This window comes from Tremella mesenterica, assembly GCF_000271645.1.
Source record: "Tremella mesenterica DSM 1558 unplaced genomic scaffold TREMEscaffold_13, whole genome shotgun sequence".
Lineage (NCBI taxonomy): Eukaryota > Fungi > Basidiomycota > Tremellomycetes > Tremellales > Tremellaceae > Tremella > Tremella mesenterica.
Window position 1 is genome coordinate 281,846 of NW_006711237.1, and position 27,050 is coordinate 308,895.

At 48.3% G+C, this 27,050-nt stretch overlaps 9 protein-coding genes across 9 annotated transcripts; 7 read left to right on the forward strand and 2 right to left on the reverse strand.

Annotated features, from left to right (window-relative positions):
• Positions 1–383: 383 nt before the first annotated feature.
• TREMEDRAFT_65115 (uncharacterized protein) lies at positions 384–1,868 on the reverse strand (the record flags this gene model as incomplete). The annotated part of the gene is made up of 2 exons (XM_007007305.1): positions 384–788; positions 1,467–1,868. The coding sequence occupies 2 exons, from the start codon at positions 1,866–1,868 to the stop codon at positions 384–386; spliced, it is 807 nt and encodes a 268-aa protein (XP_007007367.1).
• Positions 1,869–6,833: 4,965 nt separating this feature from the next.
• Positions 6,834–7,428, forward strand: TREMEDRAFT_65116 (uncharacterized protein; the record flags this gene model as incomplete). The annotated part of the gene is made up of 2 exons (XM_007007306.1): positions 6,834–6,983; positions 7,042–7,428. 2 exons carry the CDS (start codon positions 6,834–6,836, stop codon positions 7,426–7,428), a joined length of 537 nt encoding a protein of 178 aa, XP_007007368.1.
• A 426-nt stretch (positions 7,429–7,854) lies between these two features.
• TREMEDRAFT_65117 (uncharacterized protein) lies at positions 7,855–9,133 on the reverse strand (the record flags this gene model as incomplete). Its single annotated transcript, XM_007007307.1, has 2 exons — positions 7,855–8,376; positions 8,576–9,133. 2 exons carry the CDS (start codon positions 9,131–9,133, stop codon positions 7,855–7,857), a joined length of 1,080 nt encoding a protein of 359 aa, XP_007007369.1.
• Positions 9,134–9,715: 582 nt separating this feature from the next.
• On the forward strand, positions 9,716–12,973 carry TREMEDRAFT_34488 (uncharacterized protein; the record flags this gene model as incomplete). The annotated part of the gene is made up of 11 exons (XM_007007197.1): positions 9,716–9,971; positions 10,222–10,364; positions 10,412–10,498; positions 10,693–10,869; positions 10,912–10,965; positions 10,999–11,079; positions 11,123–11,138; positions 11,185–11,288; positions 11,333–11,464; positions 11,511–12,630; positions 12,777–12,973. 11 exons carry the CDS (start codon positions 9,716–9,718, stop codon positions 12,971–12,973), a joined length of 2,367 nt encoding a protein of 788 aa, XP_007007259.1.
• Positions 12,974–13,270: 297 nt separating this feature from the next.
• Positions 13,271–15,948, forward strand: TREMEDRAFT_34482 (uncharacterized protein; the record flags this gene model as incomplete). Its single annotated transcript, XM_007007195.1, has 9 exons — positions 13,271–13,466; positions 13,687–13,911; positions 14,053–14,126; positions 14,253–14,420; positions 14,470–14,535; positions 14,687–15,006; positions 15,186–15,368; positions 15,413–15,597; positions 15,722–15,948. The coding sequence occupies 9 exons, from the start codon at positions 13,271–13,273 to the stop codon at positions 15,946–15,948; spliced, it is 1,644 nt and encodes a 547-aa protein (XP_007007257.1).
• A 536-nt stretch (positions 15,949–16,484) lies between these two features.
• Positions 16,485–17,207, forward strand: TREMEDRAFT_65120 (uncharacterized protein; the record flags this gene model as incomplete). The annotated part of the gene is made up of 2 exons (XM_007007308.1): positions 16,485–16,712; positions 16,770–17,207. The coding sequence occupies 2 exons, from the start codon at positions 16,485–16,487 to the stop codon at positions 17,205–17,207; spliced, it is 666 nt and encodes a 221-aa protein (XP_007007370.1).
• Positions 17,208–18,176: 969 nt separating this feature from the next.
• On the forward strand, positions 18,177–18,890 carry TREMEDRAFT_65121 (uncharacterized protein; the record flags this gene model as incomplete). Its single annotated transcript, XM_007007309.1, has 3 exons — positions 18,177–18,404; positions 18,444–18,564; positions 18,694–18,890. The coding sequence occupies 3 exons, from the start codon at positions 18,177–18,179 to the stop codon at positions 18,888–18,890; spliced, it is 546 nt and encodes a 181-aa protein (XP_007007371.1).
• A 3,730-nt stretch (positions 18,891–22,620) lies between these two features.
• On the forward strand, positions 22,621–23,301 carry TREMEDRAFT_65122 (uncharacterized protein; the record flags this gene model as incomplete). The annotated part of the gene is given in 3 exon segments (XM_007007310.1): positions 22,621–22,851; positions 22,896–23,207; positions 23,227–23,301. 3 exon segments carry the CDS (start codon positions 22,621–22,623, stop codon positions 23,299–23,301), a joined length of 618 nt encoding a protein of 205 aa, XP_007007372.1.
• Positions 23,302–24,714: 1,413 nt separating this feature from the next.
• On the forward strand, positions 24,715–26,293 carry TREMEDRAFT_65123 (uncharacterized protein; the record flags this gene model as incomplete). The annotated part of the gene is made up of 3 exons (XM_007007311.1): positions 24,715–24,870; positions 24,908–25,285; positions 25,343–26,293. 3 exons carry the CDS (start codon positions 24,715–24,717, stop codon positions 26,291–26,293), a joined length of 1,485 nt encoding a protein of 494 aa, XP_007007373.1.
• Between the last annotated feature and the right edge of the window lie 757 nt (positions 26,294–27,050).

Genomic DNA, 27,050 nt, shown 5'->3' on the forward strand with positions numbered 1-27,050 from the left:
CTTCGTCAAACTAAATCCGACTTCGACAAACTCGGTGATGGGTCCAGCGACACTCACCGAGCCGTCGAACATGTGAACGGGTACGCTCACCTGATATCGCCTCTTTTCTACACCTATCTTCGCTGCTGCCTTAGGGCTTATATATGAACAAGTAGCTCCAGTGTCCCAGAGCGTAGTTAGCTTTATTCCATTAATGAAAATGTCCGATTTAGGTTGATCTCTGGAAACGGAAGGGATGAGGAGATGATTATCGACATTGCATGAACAAGGGGTACTGAGTGGTGTATTTTTGTATTCACAATCCTCTGGCTCCATCAGCTGTGTTTCTTTTATGGGTTTGGGAATGGTGGCCGAGAGAATATGGCGGACCCGCCGAGCCTCGCCTACTGCGACAGGTCCTCTTCTTTTCCCTGGTCCTCTTCCAAATCTACTTCTCCTCCAACCGCATTCAAGTTCCTCCTCTGTCCGAGAGGTACTGCGTTCCCTCCCGATCCTCCACCACGTTCTCCGAACTTCTCCCCCCATGGAGGCAACAGTCCAACCTTAACCTTAGCCTCCCTTACAGGGCATTCCTTCAGCCAATGTCCTGCTTCACCACACTCGGTACACTTCCCCTCCTTCCTCCTTGTCTCCCTCAGATCGGAGCTCGGCCTAGGCCATCTTCGGCGAACTTCGTCGATGTTTGGCGGTGTACTCTTTACCACCGTCGACATCATAGCCGCCTGGACACCACCCTGCGCCGAAGGTTGCCCCTTTTCCCATTTCTTCTCTTCTTTCTTCTCCGTCCTCTGACTTTCCACCACTGTCGTTGTCCTTATCCCTCCTTCCCTTTTCCTCTCTGCCTCCTTCTCCACTTGTCTCCTCCACAGGCGGTTGTCCAAGGGAACCACAAACTCCAATAGCTCTTTCACAGTCCCAAACGATCTACCATGTCTTGCAATTTCATCTAGAAGGTGCGATTTTAGTCCTTTCTTGGCTCGGTCAACTAGGTTTCCATCATCAGACCACTTAAGAATCGCAACATGTCGCTGGAAGGCGGAGAAGTAGTCCGAAGCAGACCCGGTTTGCTTGAGGTCATTAAGTTGTCGGGCCGCAGTTCCTTCTTCGTCTGGATCACCAAAGTTAGTCTTGAGGTACTTAACGAACTGATCGTGTGTCGTGAGGTACTCAGGAAGAGGTCTTTTGGATAGATCGGGCTGCACTGCAAGAAGAGGTGTTTCGCGTAGATGAGAGATCATGAAAAAGACTTTCTTAGTGTCGTCGGGGAAAAGATGAGAGTTCAATTCGAAATGTACGTCGCACTCAGACAGAAAGGCGGTTAACTTGTTCCGATCTCCTCTCCAGAGGTCTGGGTTAGGTAGCTTTATCCCCTTCCGTTGTTCGCCCACTACGCTTGGGGTCGCCGAAGTTTGCCGTCCCATGGCGTACCTCACTCCTTCTGATATCCCTTCTGCAATCCCGCCCACTGTATCCCTTTCTCTTCTCTGTTCCCATTCCTCCCTACGCCTTCTCTCCTCCATCATGTCTTTGTTCATATTCGCCACCATCTGCATCAAGGCCAACACCACCCCTTGTGTTCCTTCTTCTCCCAAGTTCGCCGTACTTCCAGTGTTTTCTCTTGGGCGTGGGGTTTGGTCTGATCCAAGTGGGGATCCCGCAGGTGGGAGAGCATTAGACGGAGGAGAAGGAGGGTTAGAAGGCACCGGTGGAACGAACTCATCTCCTTGAATTGATCCCCCCACACTATCCTCCACTCCAAGGTCCTGCCCCATTGCTCTGCTAAGCTCCTCCAATGCTCTCCTCTCGTTCTCCTCCATCCTGTCTCCATCCCTACTCATCCCTCGTGTAATTCTTCTTTCTGGTTCCATATTATCTTTGTACTTCTCCGAGATTCGCACGGGTCGTCGGTAACAGCGATCCTTGATACTGTCACGGCCGTCGAACAACTATTTCTTAATAGACCGACGGTCGACGAACCTCGGCTAACTTCACGCTCTGAGTCGATGTCTCACCCAACCAGGAGGGCGCAGACGTCGAAAGGGGTGTAACTACGGCGTACTTCGGCGTAGTTACTCTAACTAGGGTTTTGTTCTACTGATGGCGATGTATCTTGATTTATAGCTATCTCTATCTGTCTTTCACTACTGACAACAATCAAGGATCGCTGAAGAACTTCAGCGATCTTCTCAGCTAATATTATCTACTCCTCCTAGACGTTCATCCAACCCTCTCGCGCTTTGACGTACTTCAACGCACTTCGTCCAACTTCCCCGAGCCCTCGGCCATCCTCTTCCTCCTTCGACTAACTCCGCCTAACATCGCCGCACTTCTGCTCCCATTGTCCCTACTTAGCCTAACTCCGTCTAACTTCGCCGTACTTCTGCTCCCATTGTCCCTACTTAGACTAACTCCGCCTAACATCGCCGCACTTCTGCTCCCATTGTCCCTACTTAGCCTAACTCCGTCTAACTTCGCCGTACTTCTGCTCCCATTGTTCCTACTTAGCCTAACTCCGTCTAACCTCGCCGTACTTGGTGTCAGAAGTCCTGAGTTACGTGTAGAGTAAAGAGGTTAAGGCGTGATGGGGTTTTGATGGCCAAAGGAGGGTCATTGTTGGTGGAGTAATCGAGGTGTCGCGACGTAGTTCGTGACAGACACACACTATGCCCAACAATATCTGTATATTCAGAGCATTGTGAATCATGCTCAGGATGGTTCAAGGGGATTATACAGTATCTTCTGTCTTTTACTTATGTAACTTGTCCCTAGTCTTGTTCTCAATCTGCTATTACATGCTGTCTTATCTGATCTTGTGGGATTGTCAGTTGACTTTTGATCTATCTCTGGCTTGATTCCTTCTCCGGTGAGAGGACTGAAGTCTCATGTGTCGAGCTATCATGTTTGACGAGGTTCCTTAGTCAGAACTGGTTCTTGTCATGAGCCGTTGTGACATGGAGGTTGAGGTAACAAGAGAAGCAATTTGAAAGCAAGTTGAACCAATTGATGATTGTAGGCATTATCAGAAGATCCAACATTTGATGAAGTATTTTCCCATGACATCATCTCCTTCTTGTCAGTAGGCTCATCCCAATTCACCCTGAACCTCACTTCCCACGGAAACGTACCTTTCATCCATCAGATCAATTTCCCGGACTTTGCGTCCCACACTTCACATAAGAAGGAGGGTTACATAAGAAGGAGGGTTACATAAGAAGGAGGGTTGAGGTGTTCAGCTTGTCTTCCTTTTTCACACTCTAACCTCATTGCCACTTTCGTTGAAACTGTGGATATGACAGAATATTTGAACCAAGGGATGTTTTTCAGTCCTGCAAGTACCTCACTATCAAGTTGGGGTGTTGCATTTTCAAGGAGGTGGAAGATCACAGCCCAGCAACCCCTTGATGAGTCGTATGAAGCTGGGGACAATGATAGCTCATCTTTACCACCAACCCCACCACCAACACCACCACCAACACCACCACCACCTGCAGGCTCCTCGCCACCTACACTGCCCGTGCCACAGAGCGTACCACCATCACCAACATCTGCAACGTCAACTTTGGCAGAACCTTCCCCCTCATCGCCACTACCAGAAACAAGAATATTCCGGATTTCTATCTGGGAAATCACTATTGTGAGTGCTCAGCAATCATAAGAATTACTACTTATTATGCAGTTAGATACTTTCATGCTCAATCCAGGTGGTTGTGAGCCTGAGTGTGAGCCTGAGTGTGAGCCTGTGAGGCAACATGTGTCATTCTCACAAACTCAACCGCCCATATATGTCCCTGATCTGGTCAGGGACTTTGCCCGTAACATCCCCTCAATTCCTGCAGAACCGGGTGTTCAAAGACTTGGTCGTAGATCCCTTTCCTTTGTTTCTGAGTCTCTGGTTGCCTTCCCTCTTGATACTCAGGTAAATGACCCGAAGAGTGTCTGCATCGAGAATGAGATGTGTGTTTCTGAAAGTTCCCACATACCTGATCCCCCTTTCACTGAGTGGCGAATTGTTGCGACCCGTCCTTGTGAGACCTGAAGAACAAAGACGGAGTGGAAGATAAAGGTTTAGATGGTCTTGGACCAAGACCAATGAAGATGGTCTGTGGTACTGTGAAGTGATCAGATGATAGTCAAGTCAAGAAAGTATAAGTCAAGAAGGATAGGATAGCTTGGAAGGATCGAGTGGTCAAGCTAGTATGTATCAAACAAGGATGACACTTCTGTAAGAAGTACTCCCAAAGAGGTCTGATAAATGTGAAATGCAAAAGATATTTTGATCCTTGGGGAAAAGGATCCATGGGGCCAACAGGGGGGGTTTATATATCCTGCAGAGCGAGACTATCGTTGGAGAGATTCCCAACGGGAATCTCACCTAAGTCTTCACCAGAAGTTCAGTTACATCATACTTTGAATCAAAACGTGATATCTTGAATCAAAGCGAGGCGTAAACCTCTATTCTCTTCTGCGAGACCTCTGTGAGACTTCACTGAGAACCTTTCTCTCTGAGGAATGGGCCGGACCCTTGGATGGGGAAGTCATGATGAGTAGGGTCATGACACGAATCCTGGGGACAAAAGAGTTTCCCCTTGATAGTCTGAATGATGGTAAGCGGCTTCCAGGAGCATTAGAGGGTATTACTCTTCCCCCTCTGAGGAACCTTTTGACCGCCAACTATCCGTCGGGAGAACCAATAGATTCGTGAGAGCGTCTGCTTCTGCTTCTGCGGGTACTGTAACTATGTAACAACGACTCAAAGCCAAGTTCCTTTGAACTGAACAGAACAGGAGGGAGAAGGAACCAATACAGGGAGGTGTAACGGTACTGGAAACACGATGACTAGGTCGCAGGTTGGTTCGAACTCGATGGAACTCTCGTGGAAATCTGTGTGTCTCTGGTGCAATGTGGTGGATCATGTCTCCTCTGCAATCGATGTAGCCAAAGAATGATATTGAAGAATCAGCAAAGTTGGTACTTTGCTGATTGCACTATATACTATACAAGAGTCCGCGTCCTCCCTACTGCAAGCGTTTATGTACATACTCGGACAGGTGAAAAACCGCTTTTGAGCAAACCCAGTGGGGAAATCTCGAAAAGGGAAAACATGTCCCTACCTACTGCAGCACTGCCTCCAACTCTCGCCGTTCTCTTTCCTAATCCGTTGAGTTCGATGGAGTTCTCTCGATTCGTTGTTACTCCGTCACAGGAGGCCATGCTGCAATAAGGTAGGTACATCAATGCTTGCAGCAAGGAAGGAAGGAGACACAAACACCTGCAGACAGTATGTTGTACAGTACAATCAGCATGGTACCAACCTTGCTGATTCTTTGATATCATTCTTTAGCTACATTGATTGCTGAGGACACATGATCCATCACATAGCTGTTAGGTGACACACCGGAGACATGACGCTCCGGAGGGTCACGGTTTAGATTGTGATGCACGGAAGACATGACTCTCCCGAGCGTCATGGTCCTGCCTCATGACCCTCTGAAGCGTCATGGAGATCCGCCACTTCATGAATTTTCTGTTTTTCCCAAGGACTGTGGTTTCTGATCTCCTGACTCAACATCCACAAGACAACCCCTTCAACTCCTTCTTCATAAACTACAATGATCATGTCTGTTGTCCAGGGTGCGTTCAGTGTGGAATTCGAGCAATCATTTTAAGAATGGTTCCAAGAGCAACACTTTAAATATACAATAACAGACAAAGACTACAAGAATTGACGGTGGATCCTTGAACATGTTGATGAAAATCCACCCTTCGTTCCTCCTCACAACTCTTGGATCGCCAAAGTACGCCAACAATGTTGCCTCAGTGATGACATGCATGTCATTTTAATCTGCCCTCTTGGCAAAACAAGCTACTACAAGCTTGTTGTAACGGTACTGGAAACACGATGACTAGGTCGCAGGTTGGGTCGAACTCGATGGAAGTCTCGTGGAAATCTATGTGTCTCTGGTGCTATGTGATGGATCGTGTCTCCTCTGCAATCGATGTAGCCAAAGAATGATATTGAAGAATCAGCAAAGTTGGTACTTTGCTGATTGCACTATATACTATCTACAAGAGTCCGCGTCCTCCTCTAAGTCCTACTGCAAGCGTCTATGTACATACTCGGACAGGTGAAAAACCGCTTTTGAGCAAACCCAGTGGGGAAATCTCGAAAAGGGAAAACCCGTCCCTACCTACTGCAGCACTGCCTCCAATTCCCGCTGTTCTCTTTCCTAATCCGTCGAACTCGATGGAGTTCTCTCGATTCGTTGTTACTCCGTAACATATAGCCATAGCTCATAGACGCAGACTATTTTCAACGTCTGGTCCTGACAGGGGGGGGGGGGAAGAGCATGCACCGATTCTACATGTCTCTATACTAAGTGCAGTCCATTCATACACAGTAAACTAGTGACCATTGCATAAGGTTCAGAAGATAAGTTGGACGGAGGGAATTTTGACGGAAGGGGAAAGAATCTGGTGGCGGTTCGCCCGTCTTGGGCCGATCCTATCGGCTAACAAGCAAGAGGTGAGAGGATTTTGAATCTCTTCACTCAAACCATTGAGCTCTTTTCTCAGCTTCTCAGACTTTCTTTCCTTTCTCATATGTTGATAAGTGGGGAAGCTCTCACACTATCTGAACAAAAGTAAAGCCAGCTCCCTTACCCTCCTCTACGCCTCAACTTTCGCGGCGGGAGATATAAACCTCACTTGTAGTTGTCATTCCTCACTATTCCCCTCATCTACCGGATCAGTATCACTTTCAGAGGCTCATCTCTACTAATACTCGCTCTGACTCTTCCACCCAATCACCGACAATCTTAAGCTCTCTAGTCGTGATGAGTTTGGTACCAGCATCACAACACGGGACTGGGTCTTTATCCTCTTCCGCTAAACTCACTAAATTCGTCACTATTGAAAGTGGCTACCGAGTCACTTTGCACGAGCCTCAGACCGGCAGAGTGACCTCCATTTGGAAGCTCAACGTCGTGAGTAACTACAAAGCCAGGAGATACCCCTGAGGAGTTGGCACTGACATTCCTGCAGGTTGAGACACATATCGCGAATGGCCAAAGTGGCGAGCTGCGCGCGACGCACTTCCCATCAGGAGAGGGCATACTTCCACAGTGTTTGAAACACAAGATTGACGACATCCAATTGACAATGAAATTCGCAAATACTGATTCGAAATTAGTCATAAAGCCTAGCTTCCAAAACCTTTTTATGCCTTGTGAAGCTGAAGCGGACCCTGTGGCGGAATTTGTTGGGGGCACGTCGTCCCTCAGTTACAGGCTCACTGGGTTACCGGTGACAACAGTATGTAAAACAAGCATTCAGGTGGATTGTGAGAACCCAGAGAAATCACCTTTTCCCTGGAGCCCAGAGGAGATCACAGGCTGGCTACGAGATGCTACCTTGCCTACCTCCATGTGAGGATTTGTGAGGCCTGTTTCTAGTACAGGTTGACCCCTTACACCGATACACAGTATAACGTATTTACGAGAGATGAATGAACGGTGACGATGATAAGTCGAGAATTTCTTCAATGACTTTGATCGGGTGTGAAGCTTTAGTCAGTTCAATGATGTCATGGGATTGTGTAGCAGCTTCAATTACTGTCCTACTCTTACAGCTGGGGGCACATTCGGATTGGACATACTGTATGTACAACTGCCCTCTTGCCGCTCTGCCTTCAAATGATCCCTGACTGCAAAGGCCGCCAATGAGTCCTACGAGGGTTTTATCTCATCCCGTTTCGTGAGATTCCGCACTTGGTGCCCAATAAGACACCTCCGCATGCGATCCATTTACCTCTATCCCTCGTACCCCATCCACTCTCTGCTCCGACGGCCAATCAATTCAGGGAAACGAATGCTCCAGTGACCCGTGAGGATGGAGTATGGAAGAGTATATCCCCTTCTCTTCCCTTGGAATGAGTTTCTTGCCTGAATCCTGCCAATCATGGGCTACTTCTCTCCCCTCATGTCCATCCACATTTACTACTCTTCTTTGAGCATCCTCCCTAACCACGTCCCACTGACCGGTTGCAGCCAGCTGGTCACCAAAGACGGACGAGTAGATTCCATCCTCATCTCTTGGCAAAAGCTTCTTGGGCTTTGCGTCCGGCTCCTCAAGCTCTACTAGCAGGCCTTCGACTCCATCCGGCTTTTCACGTTGACCAGTGGGATCAAAGACTTCACTTTCTGCATCTCCCCAAGTGAATGGAGCTTTTAAGAATCGAGGAAGTAGAGAAGCGCTTGGGCGAGTAGGGGAACTAGGTGCACCAGTCTTGGTACGTCCTGATCTATCAATTACCCAACCCAGTCCCAGATGATTGGCTAGTGACTTGGTTTTGTCATTCTTGATTGTAAGATGTGGTTTCTACCGGTCAGCTTATTTCACAATGTGTCCCATCATCCTCCGCATCTTGCTCTATCTCCTTATCCTCTATCACACACAGATCTAGGTAGAAAGAGTACTTCAGTGTCCACATGAAGGGGAGCTGAAGGACTCAGATGAGAGCACTGTTGCAAGGTGGGGTCCGGCATTCAAAACTTCAATCAACATATAGGGGACTCACCTCTGCAGGGAGTTTGAAACGGGGTGATGACGCCACCACCTGCTCTTCCAAGTGATCCGATCCGAAAACGACGTCGGTTGTGGGAGGATCAATCTTCAGAGCTGATAGAAAGTCCATCTCCCCTTTCATTTTCCCCTCAATATTTTTGAGGTTCCCACCATCATTTGGTGTATGTCCCCCATCATTCTCTTGAGGTATTTCCAATCCCCTTGAGGGTTTAGGTACATCTTTCGGAATCGGATGGACGATGGAGGAGGAAACCGAACGTCGATTGACAGTGTGTACACTCTCGGGCAGAGACGCTGGAAGTCCGCTCACTGCCAACCAGAGGGCGCCCACCGTTTCGAGGGACGGACGAACTGCGTCTGGTTGGAACGGTTCCTTCATTTGATTGAGCTCTCGTGCGGTTATGGGTACCGCGTTCTTGTTATCTGCTGGGATCCTACGGGGTGATAAGGGGACAAGATGATGCACTTGACTAGATCTCTTGATTACTTCTTGTGAGAGTCCAACATTCTCTTTGGTTGTAGTAGACAGGTGATGTTCTTGGCTTGACATGATTGGTTAGGCGTTCTCTGACGACAGCGCACTTTCCTCACACACACACGTCTTATGAGTGTCACCGAGATTCTGATTTTGATTAACTTGAAAACCTACAACTTGCCTTTTATGATTGATGGATGATACGAGACGAGAAGAAGATGATTCGACTCCCCATCACTCTGGCATACCTATTTCACTAGGGGGGAGGAAGGTGAAAGGAGGTTTGAACCCTTTGTCATGTCTCACGTATCAGAAAATGTTCATCCTCTATGGTGAGCCCCTGCCCTCCTCCCATATAAGCGTCAGTTTCGCTTATTTGATTTCTAGGATAGAGCAGTGATTGCAGTGAATGGCTCATAGTCAACGGGACACTGTGGCGGCCCGTGCACGGATGAGCGAAATGCCACATTGCCAGCTCCGCCACATTTGCCACCCACTCTTCTCCCTCTTTTCCTCCATCCGTCATCACCATTGTAGTTTTCTCCTGGTTGCCCCTGACTAGACACCCATTATCACTCTTAAGGATCCCCTCTTGTGGTAGTGAAGGATTGAATCACTAAGTAGGTAGATATCAGTGTGAGATATCAGGGTCATGGAATGCCCCTCCACCCCACCCCAACCTTACCCTTCATCTCCCCCCTCCCTCGCTCAACTTCTACTCAAATACGATCTTCGCTCATTATCCCGACCCTCCCCCAGATCCTCTCGGAGCTGATTCAGAACTCTCTGGATGCTTCTGCCAAGTCGTTAGTAGTGAGAATATGCCTCGAAGATGGAGATCAGAGCTTGAGAGTGGAAGATGATGGCTGTGGGATCCCACTGCAGCAGCTCACTCAGGTGGGCAGACGATTCGGTGAGTCATCACTTTACACGTTGTATCTTACTCTCTCACAACCCACCTTACAGATCAATCGTTTCTTGTGTCTTCTTGCTCTTTCGGTTTACATTCTCATCCCCTTCATTCTACGTGCTTCGCACTTTTGACCGCCCGAGTCGATAGTTCTGCAAGGCACTAACGCTCTATTGAGCTTCTTGTCACGATTACCTGCACCCCTTTTTCCTCATCTTGTCTCTCTCCTTCGACATGAGCTAATACTTGTCAGTGACAAGCAAATCCACGACTGGCCATCATGCTGGGCATTACGGCTTTCGAGGAGAAGCCCTGGCCAGTATAGCCGCTCTAGGTCTGCTCGAGGTTTATACCCGGCCAGAAAATGATAGTCGCACATATGCCAAAATTATCAAGGTCAGCTTATGCTTCTTACCAATCGACTAGCTGGAGCTGACGGTCAGGGATCCAAAATTTTGTTCCATGGACTTTCGAATAGGCCGTTGGGGAAGGCTGGGACGACGGTCATCGTAAAGGACATATTCCACGGAGTGCGTTAACTCCACTCGTCTTCCCATGACCTCACGACCACTTTCTTGCATTATCCTCTCCCCCCTCCCCACTTCGCGTGGGTTACCAACATCCTTGCCCAGTCTGTTCACCTTGACGGGGCCATGCTGCGAGCGCCACTCTACAAGGGTCTTACAAGTTCTGTAGGCTTCGTTGGTGACTGTCCTGATCCCAGATACCGGTTCGTCAAGCCGCTCTAGCAGCCTCGTCTCGATCTTCCACTCTTTCTGCCTGCAGAAAAGTCATTGAGACCCTCGCCTTGGCCCATTCGTCGGTAAGCTGGACCGTATGGGAAGATCGGGATGTCGAAACGTCATCTTCGTCATCCAAAAAGATTATGACTATGAGCTCTGTAAGTTCTAAAGCTCAAACAAGCCCCTGTTGACGACGAAAGCATGACGCTTCCCTTGCCACATTCAAGGAGCTATACGGAGGTGCCCTAGTGGAGGTGAGTTGAGACTTGTGGAACACCGCTGATCAGCAGAGAGTGCAGAAAATTCGCGTGTCATCTGGTTTCATGCGTGTCGACGGGTTCATCTCACTTGAAGGGGCGTCCGGAAGAGTTAGTCACTTTATCCTCGAAAGAGAAACGTATTGACTCTGAGGTGCATCAACACCTCTGTGAGCTGCAACAAGGTGTCGTAGTGGAGTACAGGCTGATTGAAAGATGTCAATCACTACCCAGTCCAGAGGAGTGAGCTCCATTTGGCGATATCTCAGAAATTCTCTCATTCCCGCTTTTCGGCGATGAACCAAGATGAGCCATTTGAGGTGGCATCTAGCCGTGAGTGACCCTTAGGTCATACTCGCATCAGCTGACACATTCAGATTCTCGCCGATCTCCCAGAAAGTTGGACAAACATCCAGTCTATGTCCTTGATGTGTGCATACCTGCCGAGGATGTCGATGTTCAATATGAACCTAAGAAGGGACTCCTCGGCTACAAGGTACGAAATAATGTGCAAACACTGTATGCCGAATGTTGACTGATAGGACCTGGAGAAGGTCAAAGCTTTTGTTTTAGCAGTAGTGGACGAATTTTTGAAGCGTCACGACTTTCTGGTTCAGCACACGAAGACGAATACACTGCATGATTCTTCATCCACGCCGCTCGCAAGACTCCACGAGCGGTCCGCTTCTAGCGCTACGCAAATCCTTTCACCAATGCAATCACTGTCCGACCTTCACAGACCCATCTCCACCCCCACCCAGGCTCCTAGACCCTTCACACCTTCCCATCCACGAGACCGTCCCACACATGCAGCGTCTGAGCCTGTCCGAAAACGTGCGCGGGTTGTGACGTCCGTCCGTAAGCTCGGTGTAGAGAAGAGGCCGGATTGGATCGATGACATCCTCGCCGACGTCGATACGGGTGTATGGAATGCCACTCCCCTGAAATCTTCCCTCAATCACACACTCACGCCTCTGCCTCCGCTACCCTCTTCGTCCAAGTGTTGCGTCGAAGCTGGCCTGTCATCGGGCAATCATACCTCGTCGGTCAAATGGAGCTGCCAAAACGAGATCACTTTTCCCCATCATGTCTTGAAATCCGCGACTGTCCTGGGTCAAGTGGATGACAAGTTCATTTGCTGCGTCCTTCCAACCGAGGAAGCAGCGCCGATTTCATCCCGAATAGTGGTGCTCGTCGATCAGCATGCAGCCGACGAGCGTGTTTCGGTAGAATTTCTGCTTCACGACTTGTGCGTAGGGTTTATGAAAAATGATATCCCGATCACTAGACCCAAAGACGACCTCGGCTTCGTTATAAGTCGCGAAGAAGCTCAGCAGCTGTCAAGAACTGTAGCGAGAGACATTTTTCGGCGCTGGGGTATTGACTTATGCCTTCCGGACTCCAAGCTTGATTGGACAACCGTCGACTGGGTTCAGTGCCACATCCGAGCCTATCCCAGTATTCTACCTCGCCTAGGAAGGAAAGATGGTCAGGAGATGGCACGATTGGTCAAGCTGTATCTCCCTGTGGTGCTGGACGGGCTGGGAGAGATCTCAACTATGCTGGGGAGTATCAATGACCATCGTGACATAGACCAGGGACGAATACTAAGATGGATGCCTCAGGAGATGTTGGAATTGGTCAATTCCAAAGCCTGTCGAAGTGAGTTTGTCATTCTCAATCTGCCCGCAAGACACTTCCGATCGGTGCCTGAAAGAAATCGAACCCTGAAAACGATTCACCTTCGATAAGCCAGTTGTTGCTCTTTGCCTCATGGATAGTGAAATAGGGAGGGAAGTTGACGGCAGGTGCTATCATGTTCCAAGACAAACTTGATCAGGAACAATGCGTTCGGTTGGTCGCGCAATTAGCAGAGACTCGAAATCCGTTCAGTTGCGCACATGGAAGACCTAGCTTGGTACCCATTGTCATGCTCTCTACGCCACCTGCCGGCACGATCACGGGGAAGAGAGAGGATTGGTCTGAATGGTCAAAGCAAACATGAGAGTTCGCTACATGTAGCATGTACAGTAGCGCTAGACGAGAATAGATTAGCGCAAGCATAGGGGGATCTATCTAACAGAAGTAGTGGAGGCCCATTAGGTTATCAGGGCCTGACGTCGGAACATTTCCATACCTGGTCCGGAAGTGGCACCCGGTTATCTCACCTCCACTTTGAACGAAATCACATGCGTCTAATTCGTTTCTGGGACAGAAACGTTATACTAACCACTTCGATAACCTCTTCACTTGCTCTCTCGCTGCTTTGACCAGAAGAGTAATTGTCGGCACAAGCTTCAAAATGGCAGTAACACCACTTTCCCCACCGTTGACTCCTCAACCAGGGCTCATCCCCGCTTCTAAGGGAGTAACTACTGAGGAGATGTATCTGGCCGCGGAGAAACTCAAATTCACCATCCCGGAGGGACATAAGGAAGATTATATGAAGTTGTTGGCCAAGACGGATGCCGCTGCTGCGATCATCTTATCACAGGAAGGTGAGTTTCAGTTGTGTATCGTGTACACCGCACCCCCGTCAGGTCACCCCATGTTGCTTATATGACGAGTGTAAACGATCTGTGTCCTCCAACACGGAGATTACCGTTGATGTTGGCGTCCGCTTCTTCTGTTCAGAAGGATGGGAATGCGGTGTGAGACAAAAATGAGGGTGATATTTCGAAAGAGTGAAACACCCGCAATGAGGTTACTAACGATTAGACTACAAACCCAAACCTGACTTTGATCGTTTTCCCCGTACGAATGTCCATCTTCCTAAAGGTGCCGACAACCCTAATCTAGCTTTCGCTTGGAGGGCCGATATTGGTGATCCGGTCGATAGCACTGGCAAGTTGTTGAGTGGTAAAAAGGTTGTCTTCAAGGATACTATCGCTGTGGCAGGTGTCCCTTTGGTTTTTGGTACCAACGCTTTTGAGAATTATATTCGTGAGTGGTTTACCTGACCCTCCCAGCTCCACTAAATCGCGCTCTCATCATCCAGTCATCTCTTTATCACTCCGGATGCTTAGTCGTGTATGAGGTGGACTGGTATTTGGTACAGATAGCAGACATAGAGCTGACCGATAGCCGACGTAGATGCTACCGTCGTCACTCGTGTCCTTGAGAATGGAGGGCATGTTCTCGGTAAAGCGGCTTGTGAGGTATGTCCCAATCCTGTCATAGCCTCTCTCAGGGTCTTCACATGAACCATGAACCTGATTTCTGCCTGTCGAAATCGGTATTCACGGGTGGGAGGAGTATATCCAAGATCGCTGGCTGATGCCTAGAACTTCTCTCACGGCGCATCATCCTCCTCGTCACCTTATGGTCCCGTCGAGAACCCTTACGCATATGGCTTCTCTGCCGGTGGATCCAGTTCGGGGTGCGGTAGTCTCATCGGCGCCGGTGTGGCCGACATGGGTATCGGTGGTGATCAAGGTGGAAGTATCCGTATTGTGAGTCACAAATGTATACCTTGGAGAAGAGGATGGAGCTGATGGATAGCCCGCATCACTTTGCGGAATTGTTGGCTTGAAGCCGACTTTCGGATTGGTGCCGTACACCGGGGTAGTGAGTTGATTATTTCGCGTCTTGTCTTTCCCTTCCATCTTACACAGTCTGTGGCTTGGTGACTCCACGTATTTTCCAAAAAACTATTGGATTAGATGAAGTTGGTTGGTCACATGGAGGTAAATCGTAACAAGGACGATACTGACCTCAGCTCACCTCCGATGCGGGTGTTGATCACGTTGGTCCCATGGCGCGAACTGTGCTTGACACCGCCCGCCTCCTTCAGGCCGTAGCAGGATACGACAAGCTCGATGATCGTCAACTTGGTGCACCCCTTCCAGAAAACGTACCCAAATACCCCGAGCTCGTCCTTGCCTCTCGTCCCCAGGGTGTCAAGGGCATGCATATTGGTGTTCTCAAAGAAGGATTCTTGGACCCTTCTATGAGCCCGGATCTGGAGAAGGTAGTACGTGCTGCCATCGAGAAGTACAAGGAGCTTGGTGCGATCGTAGAAGAGGTTTCTGCGCCTACGTAAGTCTTTTACCTTCACTTCTCTCCGATCATGCCTCTGCAGACGTACTCTAGACTATGTGTACCACAAGGATATTCCGGGGGATGCTACTTCACGAAAGTCGAATTGGACTCTGTAGAAGGATATGCGTAGAGTCATTTAGCCGTCCCGAAGTATGCCGTCGAATGCTCATCGGCAGTCACAAAATCTCCGGATCGCTATCCCACATCATTAACAAGTTCGCTTCAGGAGGTACTCGTCAAGGTCGTCAAGTCGGACGTAGAGGTCTTTACATGACCGATTACTGGGCCCATCTCCTCCCTTGGACTCAAGAGAAATACGACAAAGCGAAATACTACGTCTCTGGTACTGCCATGTCATGGTGAGTCAAATCTTTCCACTCTTCATAGCTAGCTGATTGTCTAGCGAGTATGGCTGGGTCAAATACCCAACTGCCTACGGCAAAGCTCAGAATGTCACTCGGCGACTGAGAGACGAATATGATGCGTTGTTCGAAAAGTACGACGCTATTGTCATGCCTACCAATTATCAACCAGCAAGGAGACATATTCCCGTTGGAGCTGGACCTTTGGTGTGGAACGAAGTTGGCCGTAAGTTTCATTGTCCATTCTTCCATCCCCCTTCACTCCGATAACAGAACGTTCATACTGGTTCATCCGTAGTTTCACATCAGAAGAGAGTAAACGACGAAGAAAAGAAAAAGCTAACCGATAGCGGGTATCACTGCCAACACGGCCGCTTCCAACCTCACCGGACACCCATCTATGACTTTTCCTGTGGGTTTCACCTCTCCCATGCCGGCCGACGTTCGTACCCCTGAAGACGCCCAAGTTCGTTTGCCTGTAGGATTGATGATTATGGGAAAGTTGTTTGATGAGACTACGGTACTCAAAGTTGGTGATGCTTGGGAACAAGCATATGATTGGAAAGTGCAGCCTTAGATATCAAGACGAAGTCGCAATGGAGATGGGAAAATACACAATTTGTTGATTTGGGGTGTGGATGATGGAAAATTCTTGATTACAATGTTTGTGGTTTCTGCCATAGTCGTGTACAAACCTGACTCGCTGATATTTGTGCTAATTTCATCTGCCTGATAAAAGGTTTTGACTCAAAACATCCTCTTTCGGCGATTGGCGTGGCATGATGTGACCATGAGACTGATGCTGACGCAGTGGCTGAATGACCTCTCATATACTGACCGATCTCGAGCCGACACCACGTCGATTTCGATGTCCGCAAGAGTCTCATCCGGCGAGATCGGAGCTGGCCACCCGTGGGGATTCCAGAAATTGTTGGATCCTTTGAGGACAGATCTGTTTAGATTACATCACACCCTATGATTGATACTCTCTCCTCTTGTCTTCTAGACTTAATTTTTGCCACCAGGATCACTTCAGTTCCACATTTCTTTCTAGAACTCCTGACCAGAGAATCACTGAATCTTTCACCCCAAGTTTGCTATACTAACCCAAACATGTCGGAACACTCTCGGCCTTTCAAGGAAAGGGAAGAGCTAGAGAACAATGACAATGATGAGAGTGATAATGGTGGAGAAGCCGAAAGAGACAGTGAGGTGTATTCCCCCCATCTGCCTTTCAGGTCAGAGGTGAGAGGTGTGACCATGGTTGTTCAGAGACGAACGATCACTTCTACTTCAAGCGCCGGTGATTGGAACTGGCGTGTAGAGACTGATCAGACCAGAGTACGTGCTTATTATTCACACAAACAATAGAGATGTACGTTCCGCGCTGATTCATAGATGGTTGTCGTTTTTCGTGACACGTTTGGAGAAGTCTTGGGACAGAGAACGATAGTTTCGTGGCAACAGAGCCGTCGATGGGACGTTGGTAAGTGGGTCGAAGAGACGTGGCAGGCCGGTCCGGCAAATGAACTGTTTCGGATCACTTCATATATTCGAGGAAGTGTTTTTTTGACTTTGAGGACTTACAAGCCATGGGATCCCTCGGACACTTCTGACAGTACGAGTACTTCAGACGATGTCACAGAACTTGTCGAGAGGCCTTCTCAAGATGATTCACCTCAGCCCTCACGAGATCAAGCGGAATGTCATGCCCCCACGTCAACAGGTGACAATTGGAATGTTGCCCGGTCCGGTGATCATACCAACAATGGAGACGCTGGAGGGGAGAAGGACACGGATGAGGCTGAGGTAGGACCACACTTCCCTGAGGTCTAAGTGACGTACACATTCCTCGAGCTTTTGGAGGGGTACAAGTGGGTAGGTCATTGAAGTCAAAAGTGATACATAATCCAGGTAGATTGGCACCATTTTATCATAGGTTTTGCATCGCCTTTCACGTCATATGTGGAGCATTAGAAGGAAAGCTGTGAGCTACCATCTATAATCGACATACTTACAGATACACATACTCCTCGGCTACCACAAACCGCTTATCCTGGAAGGGCCCAAATAATTTTCAGGTCAAGAGTAAGCAAGGCCCTCACACTAGATATACCCGCGGATGGATCGAGTGTACAGAAGATAGAATGATTCGGGGGGGCCCTCAAACGTACACCTTGGGTAGATGGCCCTGTGAGGTCGACGTGGATTTTGCAGTCTATCAGGACCCTCATAAGAGATCTTTGAGATGGAGATATTGTCAAGGTGTCCTGTTGTTTGGGTTTCCTTTGCCTGGACATAAGTTCATCATCCCTCGATGACTCATGATTAATGTGTGTATCTGACACAACTATCGAGGGGTAGGGATGTATCACTGGACATTGTGTCTCGGTACAAGATTGTTTCGCGTTTGATTATCATATTTAACCTCGAAGAGTGTTCAGGACGGCCAGACGAAGAAACATCCCCAAACATACGTTTTCCCAAGGTGCAAGTCGCCTCGACTACTGGGGCGAGACGGAGGTACGGAGGGAAGGTGTGGTCTGCACTGGTCGGCCGGACATCGCCTTTCACCTCGATGGAGAGTGGCGGTCCGTGCGCCCAGAAGCGATGGCTTAATCCTTTCGACGCCTTCTAAATGACAACCTTTCAGCACGAACATGACACTGCCTCTTACTGTGTATTTAGAGAGAAGCTATTTGAAGCTTCCATCACTTCTTCACTCTTCAATCCTATCACCATACTCATTGGTATTTCAGAACGCTACTCCTCCGACAACGTCAAACACTTGTGAGAACTTCCGCCATGTCCGATGAAACGTCGCAGCAATCAAAATCCACTGACTCGACGGAAGACGGGGAAAGTACCGGATTTGACGATCAGAACAACTCAAACCCTGGAGACAGGCCCACGTCCACCCGACGTACGAGTGATTCATGTCCGGTGATATTTTCAAGGTACATTCGCCCGCGAGTGAACTTCGCGCGCTTGCCCGACGGATCCATAGCACGCATAAGCTTCACGGAGGTTGTGGTATGTTACTTGGCAGAAGATTGCGGAGCTGAATTACAGTCAATCTTCCAGTTTTCCGATCGTCACAGACGTGTATCTTCCCTTCTCCTATGGGGATGGACAGCCCCCTCTTTTCGCCGCATCACCATAAAAGACATGCTTACCAACCATCATGGGCCAGGTCCGTGGCGTTTGAACGATAGGAAGTCCTTCTCACGCCGAACTTACTTGCGTACCTTGAGAGGCCAGGATATCTCAAAAAGAAGACCTGCCCATTCACACGACGCCGAGACAGGAGAAACACTGACAGATAACCGTGTTGAGACTCCCCCAAGTAGCCCAGAAGCCAATGAATCGTCGACCCGGGAATCTATGGTAGGAGAAACTGTCACAACTGCGTCTCCGGAAACCAATCCAGCTCAAGGCACACCAGACGATGAGTCTGAGGCTGCCCGATTGCAGCAAATCTCGGAAGAGACACATGACGTCGACGAAGATCCGCAATGACTGACTTGAAAGAATGAGGAGAATGATGGTCGAGCTTCAATTCTAACCATTCTTGCTTTTGCTTATAATATTGTTACGGGGTAACAACGATTCAAGACAACTCCATCGAGTTTGGCGCATTAGGATAGAGGAAAGCGGGAGCTAGAAGCAGTGCTGCATTAAGCAGGGACGGGTTTTCCCCTTTCGAGATTTTCCCCACTGGGTTTGTTCAAAATGGTTTTTCACCTGTCCGAGTATGTATATAGACGCTTGCAGCGGGGTAGAGGACGAGGGCACGGATACCTGTAGACAGTATATAGTACAATCAGCAAAGTACCATCTTTGCTGATTCTTCAATATCATTCTTTGGCTACATCGATTGCAGAGGAGACGCGACCCATTCACACCAGAGACACCTCGATTTCTACGAGAGTCCCATGGGAGTTCGACCCAACCTGCGACCTAGTCATCGTGTTTCCAGTGTGTTACAAATATGTACTCATATCTTCATGATGAGACTCTCCTTCTGTCAGGAGCTTTCTCAAGTCATCAGGACCACTACCCCACTCACCTTTGCCATCACTTCCATCACCTTTTGAATGCCGTACCACTCGTGTTCAACGGTTGTTTCCTTCCGTACACTGAGGCAATCTATCATTTCACCGGTGTGAGCAGGATTGTTCAGGGACAGATTTGAGCTTGGCTGCAGTACTGTTTCTCAGTCCCCGCCCGCATGAGATTATGCACAGTCTCTCTCTCTTCAAGAGCGTCCATTTGGTATCTGAGATTCACTTGACTGGGTACACCCATTACAATTTGAGCTGGCACCTTCTTATCCATCTCAACAGGAGCTTTCAGTAGGTGTTCATTTCATGTACAAGGATTATAAGAAGAGTTGTGTGATGCCTTTGTATTGATATGAATAGGTTCCCATGACTCTGAGTTCATGTCAGGATCACGGATACCGAGGACGGGTTTCTCAGAGTCATACTCCTTTCCCATCGTTCCCCTCTCCGCTTCATTGTTCCCGTCGCCTCTTCACCAATTCCATTACGGGCTTCCCCAGTTCTCCTTTTGACCCTGGTCGCTAAATCACACCACATGATACTTTCCCTTCATCTCAGTGTCCCTTATCTATCTCCTTTTTTCTTTTGCTCTTCTACCTCATATGATGTTCAATCTTGACTCCATAGATTTTGGTATCACTCTGTTTCCTCTTTACTATACAGAGACAGACACTTTTTGTATACATCTTCTTAAATGTATTTTCTTGTCAATCAGTAAATCTTTTGCCATTCAATCCCTAAAGACTCTCTTTGGCTTTGATCTTCAACAACACTAGACTACATACTACATCACTGTTTGCTGATAATTAGATGATAAAACAGACGGGGAAAATGCTTGCTTATAATTAGATGATAATACAGAGGGGAAAAAGAGCATGCATCAAATCTACATGTCTCTAAACTTATCACATTCCACTCACTCGCATTAAACCAGAGACGATCGAATAAAGTTCAGAGGATAAGTTGAACGGGGAAATATTCGACGGAAGGGGTAATTCTAACGGCGGTTCGGCCGTCCTGGCCCGATTCTATCGGCTTACAAAAAAGAGCATGCATCAATTCTACATGAATCTATACTTATCACATTCCACTCACACGCAGCAAACCAGAGACGATCGAATAGAGTTCAGAGGATAAGTTGAATGGAGAAGTATTCGACGGAAGGGGTAATTATCTAACGGCGGTTCGGCCGTCCTGGCCCAAATCTTTCGGCTAACAATTGACCTATAAACCTTCCCTTTCATTCATCTTGCCCCATCTTTCTCAAAATCCCTTCCTCCTATTTGGTTTCCTTCATCTCCATCCATCTCATCGTTCCCCAGGGACTGTTGAAGGTGATAATGACCGAGAGTTCCAGCTCCAATAGGAGGACGGGAAATCAAAACACGAATGCTGCTAACTGGCGGGTGACTCCCAATTCACAGCTAGCCTCAATACTGGGGCTGCACTTACCTCACCGGTTGATGCTGAGCGCAACTCTATGCACTACTCGTCAGGTACAGTGCACACATGTGAGTCCTTGGATTCGAACCGAGCAAGAATTTCTATGGACAGTCGTGAGTTATTTTCAACTCCCCAAGCTTAGGAAGAGGAAATAACTCCTAGTGGGACATGCAAATAATTGACGCCAATGACCGTATCATCAATGGAAATCGGATCGCCATTCCTCATGTCCTTGGAGGGCATCATGAATTTCGTCCGACCCGAGACACCTCAGTGACCCAGCTATGTGATATAGTAGAGCTTGGCTCAAGAAGCAGCTCCTTGGGTTACCGAGAGTACCTGTCCCCTAATGTGTTCCGTAGAATTCGGGCAATCCAGGGTCGTAGAGCTCTCGAAAGGGCGGGAATTCCTGTTCCCAGACGCACTCCACAAACAAAAGGTGTTTCGAGTTCAGTCTCAAACAGTTCTTTGATGACACCAAGGTCGCCCACAGGAAGTGGGGTTGAGATAGTGACAGACGGCCAAGATGACAGCAGAGATACGGTTCCACCTACTGTAGACACGGAAGAGGCTGAGGAGACGCCAAATGAGATAAGTACTGACCCTAAACACTCTAGTTGTTAACAGCTATGCAAAAGTGGGAATTCCCAATTGCACCCGTGTTGGTTGTCCTATTGTCTCTTGATAGAATTGCTCGGACTATGAGCAGCTCTGGTACCTACTGTAGTGACGGATACCTGGGAGTCTTAGATCACATCGATGTCCCATCTCATTATCACTTTGGACATTTTCCATTCTCATACAACCCCTAACTTACCCGCATACCTCGTTCACTTTTCCACGTCTCCGTGTCTGCTTATGCATCAAGTTTTGGCTTTGTTCTTTCACCTTTTTTTTTGCTATCCGTTGATGTATCCTCACGTCATTATCACTCCAATCTCTTTTACTATATAGAAGTAGATCTTTCTCAAGGACGTCTTGTCACATGTTTCGTGTTCTCTTGCTTACATCTCTTTTTGATCTAGAGCTTTCTTTGACACCCTACATCGCTAGAACTGCTGCCAACAAAGTTTTTCGGTTCAAGCTCATTGATGCAGGTTATTGCTACGTCTGATCCTGATCGAATTCGGACCCACTGAAAGAGACAGAGCCACATCTCGTCTACTCACTCACGTCTTTCTTCCTGAACGTCTTGACCACTGGATATGAAGGGAAGGGAGGTGTTATAAGCTGGCACGGTCGCTCTGGTAGTGCAATATAGCGAAGGGCCAACGTAAGAATGGTAGAGAGGAGAGGAGAGGAGAGGAGAGGAGAGGAGAGGAGAGGAGAGGAGAGGAGAGGAGAGGAGAGGAGAGGAGAGGAGAGGAGAGGAGAGGAGAGGAGAGGCGGTGGGTGAATGGAGGGTGGGACCGTGCGACTCCTGCCGTACATCGACTCGGGTCCCCTCTTTCTTTTCTGCTCTCACACGAGGAAGGCTTTTCTCAAGTTTGCTTCTGGCTTCCACCTCCACCTCTTTCTCCCAAGTGGGGAAACTCTTGTGGTCCGCGCCCACGCCTCTCCTTTCATTCCGTTCCGGGGGTCTGGGCCAGCGGCGAGCATGCTTCTATTTTGATGTGAACGTGTAAATGGTAAACAGCCGTGTATTTTCCCATATAAGCATTTTGTTGAATCAACTACTCTTCCCATCTTATTCAATACTACTTGCATCTCCATACAGGTAAACAACTCGAATTAATTACAACATGACAATCCGCCCCAGCACTGCCGTGGATTCGCCCAGCTCCCAGACGGGCATAGAGGGATCGTCACCTCAGTCTGGCATCTCCACAAACGATAGGCGGGAAAACAGGAGGGATACCATATCGGTTTTCCCGGACGATCGATATTTTCACGTGTCCAAGTTCGCTACAGTCACCCAGCTGACGGACACGCACACTGGACACACCGCTCGCATAACCGAAACGTTAGTCCATGTGAGTAGATTTGTCCCCAATTGGTACCATTCACTGAGGAATAGCTTGCAGAATTCAGGCCGGGTACAAGTGAGGCGATCTGGGTAGCCACCCTACCGATACATCTGGATGACGACCTGTCTATCACGCCGATGAAATCTATAACCGATTATCCCGAGGTACCCTCTCAGGAGAGTTTTGGTCCGGACTCGGAAGAACCCGTTCGAATAGTAAAGCTCATATTTGAAGAGGGCTGGTTCTACAGGAAAGGGTGTTCATTGAGTGAGGTACTTACTCAGGAAACAGTTACAAGAATGCGGAGCTCTTCAGATAGGGTAGCCCGCCTTAAGAAGCGAATGTCTGAACAGAAAAGGATCGTCAGCAGTCTATAAACAGGGTACTAAGCTAAGACGGCTTCCCACAAAAAGAATTGATCTGTTTGTGGAAGGGTATAATGTAGGGTACATGTAAGGACCAGACGTCGGAATAGTCTGCGTCGATGAGCTGTGACAATGAGGCCTTGTAGGGAACAAACCTAGTGATGTAGTGTATCGAAGAGATCTGTAAGATCGATGAGGTGTATGTCAAATGATATAACTAGGAAAACACAAAATACATTCGACAAGACATTGCTGAGAAAAGACTACGTCTATATACTAAAAAGAGAGCGGGATGATACCGATAAGAGCATGCGTAGTTTGGAATGAAGTCGAGGTAGAATAGGAGAGGAAGAGCGATGATAGTTAACGAGACGGAGATGTAAAAAAGGGTAGAGGTGTCGAAGGAATGGTACCAGGCGTAGTAGCAAACGGAGTAAGCCCGGACGCGGGAATGGAGACCGGGACGGGAATGGAAAAAGAGTACGACTACATGGTAAGGTACCCGTGGTACCGCGTGATCCTGACAGTACATGCACATCAATGGGTCGCTTACAAGTTGGAACGCTAGATGCAGAAATGCACACATATCTTGCGGTACTAGACCCAATCCTTCGTTCAACCACAGATACAGACGGGTGTCGCGTATTGAGTTAAGCTAGGGGAGGTGATATCGCGCGTTCAGGCAATATATCATGGCACCATTGCTTCTCCAGCAAAATAGAGGGAAGAAGACCCACCTTTCCAAAGTTGCACTGGAATCTGTCTGCTGTGGTTCACAAAATATGGAAGACCTCACTGAGGTGAATGACCTCTTAACAGGGGTCGTACAAGATACCACGTTGAGATGAGGTCACCTGCACAAACCGTCTGCGATTGAGGCGTCGGATGCTCAAGCTTACATACCTCGAGGATCCTTAATGTACCGAGATCCTTGCTTAGGATAAACATGTGAGGCCCAAGAAGAACTTCAATGGACGTCATAATCCCGTACGTTATGCCTGTGCTACCTACGCTTGATCTACAAGCTAGAGACCTAGGACGATCTTCGAAGGCTGATAGGGTCTACCGACTGCTTGTGTTCCTCTCCTATGGAGTAAAATGGAAGAACGGAGGGCAATGTACTCACAACACGTACAACTAAAAGTTATCGACGGGGTTGAGCTCTCGTCCTCCCCCGCACCAACTCTATTCTCACCTTCTGAGGAGACTGGGGCTGAGAATCTTACTAGAAAGGCTTGTCCCTTTGTCAATGGGAGAGATTCATCTTAAGACTACATGCACTGCCTTCAAGTCCACTCTACACTCCCTTGTGCTGGGTGTGAATGCGCCCAGGGTGAGAAACTGAGTTGGAAAGAGAAGCAGTGCTCCTCTTTCCCCTTCATTCCCTCTTACACATAACTCTAAGTCTTTAGCCCATTCTCTTTCCTGCAACAATTGGCAACCAACATCGACATCGTAATTTAATAATTCATCATCCCCAGGGAACCCCATAATCCAGCTCAGAATGTTGAAGGAATCCGGGCATGATACGTCCGAAGATCCTCAGATGATGAGATCCATTCTATCTGGTGAGACCGTTTTTGTACGTGTCACGCTCACCTGGCAAATCGTTGCCCGAAGCTACTACCCTTTCGGATGGTATGGACATGAAACACGTGGAGTAAGTATCAATGTTTGAAGTCCTGTTGATCAGGCAGGTGCTTGTTACAGTAGGAGCTTCGCCAGCCTCGCCCTCTGCCACATTGGTCAAGTTTGACTATGAAACTCTCACATACTATTATGGTAGCTACGATGATGTTATCAAACTTAAGAAGGACAGAAGTCCTGACGAGATTTGCAAGGGACCTCTGCAAAGACTAGAGTATTCGTTCTTTGTCTTGTCCCAAAAAACCATGGAACGTATTTCTCAAGCTCGTTCAAATCCTACCATGGGCAGAGCATACCACAGATACCAAGAACGAAAGGAGAGAGTGCGCAACTCGGTTGTCTTCTCCATGTCGCTACGTCCCATATCTCACAGAAGTCATTCAACTTTGGGCCCTAACGTTATTGTAGATGATGTAGACGCCATTCAGGTCAGTACTATACTGTCATAATCTTCCCTGTGCAGTTGCTGAGCTGACTGCTTGCAGATAAAGCTCTATATTGCCCCATTCTTCCCCAGTCACACAGAGACTCAAGGTGTCACTTGGTTTGATGGTGTCTTGACTTACAGACAGAGGCGGCGAAGCTTACATTGGTCGAGTCGGGAGCTCGGAATTTATCCCGACAGGCAAGACGGTACCAGAGGACCTCCGGCCTCAATAAGGACTGTCATCATCCAGTCATTGGATGATATTTTTGCTCCACTTCCTGTCAACCAACAGTCAAATGCACCAAATACCCGACACAGCCCATCGATGAGCTCCCATCGACCCGACCGTCCGTATATGGTTCTGCCATCAGCAGTGGTAGATAGAATCATTCGTGGAAGACGATTGTTACAGAGCAATGCTTTGAGGTCAAAGAACAAAGTGAAGACAAGTGATGCGGCGCCCTCAGCGTGCCCCAGAAAGGCATTTTGTGATGAGAGAAACTCGACAATCCTTTCAATGCCATTCCTTTCTCCTGAGAATCCTCTCTGGGGTTCTGCCAGACGGACCCCTGGAGTGGTGAAATCACAGCACAAAAACATGAGCAGTTGGGCTCAATCACTGCCTGGCAGAGCTAGCTGCTGGAACATGGTAAATACCCCTGGTCTGCAGTGGGATTTCTATGGCTCGATGACGGAGGACGCACAGTCCATCATCGATCTATATCGACAAACTGAAGCTGGCGCCAAGCTGAATGGGGTGGCAATAACACCAGATAGACTCCCTGATGCCTTTGTCAGACTGGGAAGAGGTACACGTTTCACTGGTGCAGAGACTATGCTCCCCGAACTCTGGGCGGTCCGTAGCACTATCAAGGCTCCCCAAGAGTCATTGTCGCTCGATGATCCCAATAACAGCAGTCCCACCCCTGAGCCAGTGGAGGAAACCCCTTTCCATTCGTCTCACAATGAAGACTCTACTGGGTCAGACAGGGGAGAGGAAGAGAAGTAGGGATAGTGAGTACTAAGTAACAGATTAAGATGTGTTCATATTTTAGTAAAGTAGAATGAGCTATAGTAGGATGACGCCAGAGTGGGTACGAACAAACCGAGGACGGTCCTTTCAAACCTTCTCCGGGACAACGTGTCGGGAGTGGTTGACCTGAATCAATCTATATACCTATGTCTATGCATATTCACTTGGTCACGAGCCGAAAGTGAAAATACGATAGTTTCTTGGTGAGACATGATTGATTAACGCGTATCACCTCCTCTTATCAACGGACGAATTCTGCGGCAGTGTGTGAGTCCTAACCAGTAAAATAGCTTGTTTCCATGGGGGACACCGTGGACATTGGGAGGTGACACAGTGCTGACACGGATCTATTAGGGACCCAGCCGGAGACGTTCCACTCCGGTGTCACACGGTTCAAAGCTTCCCTCTTGGACCCAGCTGAAGAGTGTCAGGATCTCGGGTTCCTGTAGGCGGGTTCCTCCGAGTCGTACGCACAAGTCGTATTCCACCTACCCGTTCCCATCTCCGCTTCACTGATCCCGCTACAGCATCGTCCGTTCCCCTTTCCTACCTGATTGCTATTCTCTTATCTTGCTATACTTTTCCTTCATCTCCGTGTCCCTCATCTATCTCCGTCTTCCTTCGCTCTTACACCCCATATTATTTTCCATCTTTACTCCGTAGATTTTGGTATCACTCCGCTCCCTTTTTAGTATATAGAAACATCCTTTTTTCGCGAATGTCTTGTTGAATG